General features: G+C 38.2%; 1 protein-coding gene across 4 annotated transcripts in view; it reads right to left on the bottom strand.

Moving 5' to 3' along the window:
• The window catches only part of agbl5 (AGBL carboxypeptidase 5), an 18560-nt gene that overhangs the window by 3199 nt on the left and 10408 nt on the right, over positions 1–4953 (bottom strand). For 3 of the 4 annotated variants that reach the window (XM_014031332.1, XM_014031334.1, XM_014031333.1), the window contains 2 exons: positions 415–536; positions 278–330 (listed from right to left, as the gene is read on the bottom strand). In XM_014031332.1, the coding sequence (XP_013886786.1) occupies positions 278–330; positions 415–536 (175 nt within the window). Of the gene's footprint in view, positions 1–277; positions 375–414; positions 537–4953 lie in introns of all 4 variants that reach the window. The other variant, XM_014031335.1, reaches the window with a different exon arrangement.

Below are 4953 nucleotides of genomic sequence, written 5' to 3'. Positions count from 1 at the left end.
CTCTCAGACTGAAGAAGTCTCTTGGAGGAGAGACGAAACGTTTCATTAGAGAAGAACCCGTCCAGAAGACCTATACAATTTTTTTCTTATTGAGTATATTTACTATATATTGCAATAATCTACTCTGTATTTTGCCAGACTATTGTAATCCTGGGGTCGTGATGATGGGGCATTGTTGCCCAGGGTACAGCAAAGTGTTAATCCGGTCCTGTGCATCAGGACATAAAGCTAACATGTTTTTTTTAAGCTAAATAACCTCAAAAAAGGCTGAACTTACTTGCTAAATTTGATGGATGACAAGATATGTTCAGGCCCCGAGTCTTTAGCGGCCTGTGGACACATGAGGGCGTCAGAAATCAAACCTGAAAGAGAAACTGGACAGAAAGGCATGCTCTGTGAGTGGAACCAGCTGACCTCTTTGTTTGTGACCGTAAAAGATCTGCAGCCTCGACCTGCYCGCTCAGGGCGAGCGGGGAAAGGAGTCCTGGACCAGCTGGATGAACTGGGTCCAGCTTTAAAATCTGGTCCGCTGACTCCTGTCAACAACATGAAGGCACATAAATCCAGGAGCACTGAACATATTTCACGTTAGATTAATCCGAGAAAAACCTCTCTCTCCTGCAGGGGTACGAAGGTCTCGCACAGACAAATGAAAGCACAAGACTCACAGCTTCACAAAGGGTTAGTTTTTATTCCAGAAGTCAAACAGAACAAAAGGCGGGTAACGACAGCAGGACTTTCAAGAAAAGATGACGTTTACTGACTGATACAAAGACAAACACTGATCTGCAGTCTGATGTTAAAGAGGTTAGCATCATGTTGAAAGAAACGACACAATTCTGCTAAAAAGAATAAGGCATAAAGACAGCGAGACAGAACGTTTAAACTGACAAGAGACAGAAGAAAGAGACAGTATGCTGAGGGCACCGGACAGGTTCCCCTCAGGGTTTAAAGCAGCAGAAACAAGATTTGGGTTTGTCCAATGAGCACAAAACCACTCCTTTTACCCTAATAATTACTTCTGATTTTAGCCATAAATTATTCTAAATATTAGGGATGCACGATATATCGGTATTGATATCGGTATCGGCCGATATTGGTCATTTTTTAGAATATCGGTATCGGTCCGATATGTAAAACGGGCCGATATTAATGTCCGATATTGATTTCCCACTTTTWAGCTTTGTGTTTCTGTTTTGGGAGGGGAGATGGTTGGTTGAGCAGCATCTGTTTGATCATGATAGTGATATTGATGCTGCGCAGCCAGGATTAACAGAAGTAGAGCCATTGTCAGAGGTCTGGTTGTTTATTTACAGTATCAAAAAAAGACCCAAGTGTGTTTTTGTGTATATGTATAATATAATTTGCATGTTTGTGTACTATCGGTAAATATCGGTTATCGGCCATAACACCAATAATTATATCGGATATCGATATCGGCTGAAATTTTCATATCGGTGCATCCCTACTAAATATATTGTCTAATTTGCTGGATTAGAATTTGTTTAAATATCAATTAAAGTGCAAAATACTCAACTTTAAACCTACACGACAACACTTGTGGTTATATTTTGGCAAAGCAACGACGGTGGCCACTAATTTATGCTTCATGATCTGAGGGGAGCTTTTACAACAAAGCAAGGCACAGCATTACAACAACAGATCACAGCACTGCATCGGACAGCAGCTGCAGCCAGAGCCGAACACAGACAAAAAAAAAAAAAAAACCTTCCGAGCTCAAAGATGGTTCAACTCCCGGAAAAAAAAAAAAAAAAACGTCTGATCTTAACACGCAGACCAACATTAAGTACTGGGATGAAGCAACACGAAGTAATGAGTTACAATCACTATTATTCCCACAAAGATGTTCACACAGAAATCAAAACAACGAGGGAGTCTTTTGTTCTCGAACTGCTAAAAACATATAAACTTTTACAGCAATTAAATACGGAGCTACTCAGTTCACACAGGGAGACTCTTATCTGCATGAATAAACTATGAGCTGTGAATGTTATTTACAATCAGAACCCATACTGGCATCTTATTTAACAATTATAATAAATACTCGCCAACTTGACTTAGACCAGGGGTCTGCGAGCTTCGGCTCTTCGGCTCACAAATAAAATGGAAACTTTTTGGAAGCATRTTCTATTTGGGCAGTAGCAACAAAAAATCTGATTTTGAGGAAAAACGCCTTAAAATTTTGAATTTTTCCCTGTGAGCTAACAATGTTTTTGTTTCTTTCCAACTGGGAAATCTTAGTATACAAGTAATATTTGAGGTTTACTCTTTATATTAACATCAAAAACTACTCAATAAACTTACATAAAATTAGCATTCAGACCAAACAGTAATGTATTATCGTAACAAACAAGATAAATTAAGTCTTACCTCTGGATAAGCTTATGATTTCAGAATGATCCAGGTATCAAAATGTAGCTTTTAAAGGGATCCCCTATTAGTTGTAACATTAGACTTTATATGATAAACATATAATTTAACTGTAAAATAAAGACTGTAAAAATACTGTAGGATGTTCAGTTTTTATCATTTTTAAACTAAAAGTTTAAAAATATATTACACGGACGGGGCCATTTTATTTACATGCAAAGCATTCTGGGTAAATGATGACATCAACTAGGTCCACGGTGCGAGACTGCTAGCGAGCTATATCCACCCTGAAGGTTAATCTTGGACAGTATCTGATGATCGACTCTTTTAAATGAAACCAGAGAGCGTTGACAGAGAGGAGAAGGTAGAAATGACTCAGCCTGGAACTGAAAATATGGATGGAGGACAACAGAGCTGCTTCATGGAAGAAGAACCTCAGCTTAGCCTGTTAGCTTTAGCATTAGCCCCAACGCAATCACCATATATGTATTAGCTCAGCGCTACACATTCTCCTCTCGTCACTGAGGTCCTCCATCCACATGACAGAGAGGGGAATGCAAAAATGACTCAGCCTGCAATTGAAAATATGGATGGAGGACCTCAGTTTAGCTTGTTTGTCACGCTAGTGCCGAGCTATTATAGCATGTGCGCTAGCACAAAGGCTAACAGGCTAAGCTYAGGTTCTTCTTCCATGAAGCAGCTCTGTTGTCCTCCATCCATATTTTCAGTTACAGACTGAGTCATTTCTACCTTCTCCTCTCTGTCAACGCTCTCTGGTTTCATTTAAAGAGTCGATCATCAGATATTGTCCAAGATTAACCTTCAGGGTGGATATAGCTCGCTAGCAGCCTCGCACCGATGACCTAGTTGATGTCATCATTTACCCAGAATGCTTTGCATGTAAATAAAATGGCCCCGTCTGTGTTAAAATATATTTTAAAAAATTTACAAAACTAAACAGCCTACAGTATTTTTACAGTCTTTARTTTACAGTTAAAATAAATGTTTATCAAATAAAGTTTTATGTTACAACTAATCATGGATCCCTTTAAATCCATAAATCTGAAAATGTCATTTTGACCAAATTTGACCTCATTTCGATACGATGGATCACAAAAGGTTACCCTGATGGAGTTAAGAGAAAGATCAAAGTTTAAAGCTGGAGGTTGGATTATTAAAATGATCTAATCAACATGTTTCACTATTTTATTAGGAGCATTGATCTGCAAACAAACTGACAGGAAAGTTGCTAAAATTAGCTTTTTCTGTATAGAGTTTAAAAGCCAAACAATTAATCTCATGTTAGTTTTGGTCAAAGCTTCAAAGGGCCACATGTGGCCCTCGAGCCAGAGGTTTCAGACCCCTGTACTAAATCAATGTATTTATTTTAATGGTATGCCGTTGGCGATCCTTGTTATTCCAGCAGAGATGAGGACTGAAGCCGGTGGCGGTTCTGTTCTGGCAGTGGACGACTCAGTGGACTTTGGGACATCAGGACCAAAGCGGGTCTAATACCGGAATGATTTAAAAGATACTGGACTGAAGGAATCGCTAAGTTGCATTAGAAAGTTTTAAAAAGGACATTTAAAATATATTTGTTGAACGTCACATTATTGTTTTAAGATTAAATGTAATCTACAAACGTATTTTGAATTAGCTCCTAATGACTAAAACTAGACTAAACTAGCCTGAAAGACAAAGAAAAAAATAAAATAAAAAAGTAAAAGGTTCTGTTTAACTTGTTCTTAAATTAAATTAAACCAATTAAAAATAACTAATTAAAAGTGCATTATGGTAAAAGTTTAAGCATCATGTTTGTTTCAGTGTGCTGTGTTGATCGTGCGTTTATGGACCAAGGAAAATATCAGATTTTTCAGTACTAAGCGTTCAAAAATCGGAGAAAAAAAAAATCAGATTTTTCAGATTTGTTCAGCCAGTACCGATTTCAGGCCGATGGTTCGGTGCATCTTCAGTTCAGACCTTTTGAAGTGGTTTTCTATGAAGAGGTTGTGAAAAATGAATATCTTACCTGCTGTAGATTGTTCAGACTAAAAGTTTAATTCTGACTGGACTGGAAAGCTAACAGTTAGTCTTGGAGGGACTGGACCAGAGATCTTAAAACAATCTTTTATATTTCATAGCTCATAACGAGGCTAGTTTGAAAAAAATAAAATAAAATTCCACTGCTTTCAATTTAGCGTCACACGGTTATTTCAACAGAAATATTAAAATACTCTTACAGGAAATGCCTCGGGCTGCACTGTGAGTGCTACAGCTAGCTGCTTCTGCTGCTAACATTGTAAATAACCACAAAATTCTACAAAAATAGACGTTTATTTTAAAACTGCTTACGATGTAAAGGTTTATAAAACAGTGTCTGAAATGCGGCTCAGACTAGCTGTTAGCCTGGCGTGAGGACTTGTTCAAAGGTTTGCAGCAGGTAAGATGTTCTTTATGACCTCTCAARGGAACGCCACCTCAAAAGACCAGGGGCCTCATGTATCAACGGTGCGTACGCACAAAAACCTCGCGTACGTCATTATCCACGCAAAACTCTGGATG

The sequence above is a fragment of the Austrofundulus limnaeus genome, unplaced genomic scaffold (genome assembly GCF_001266775.1).
Source record: "Austrofundulus limnaeus strain Quisiro unplaced genomic scaffold, Austrofundulus_limnaeus-1.0 Scaffold1228, whole genome shotgun sequence".
NCBI lineage: Eukaryota > Metazoa > Chordata > Actinopteri > Cyprinodontiformes > Rivulidae > Austrofundulus > Austrofundulus limnaeus.
This window is presented reverse-complemented; position numbering and strand designations above follow the sequence as displayed.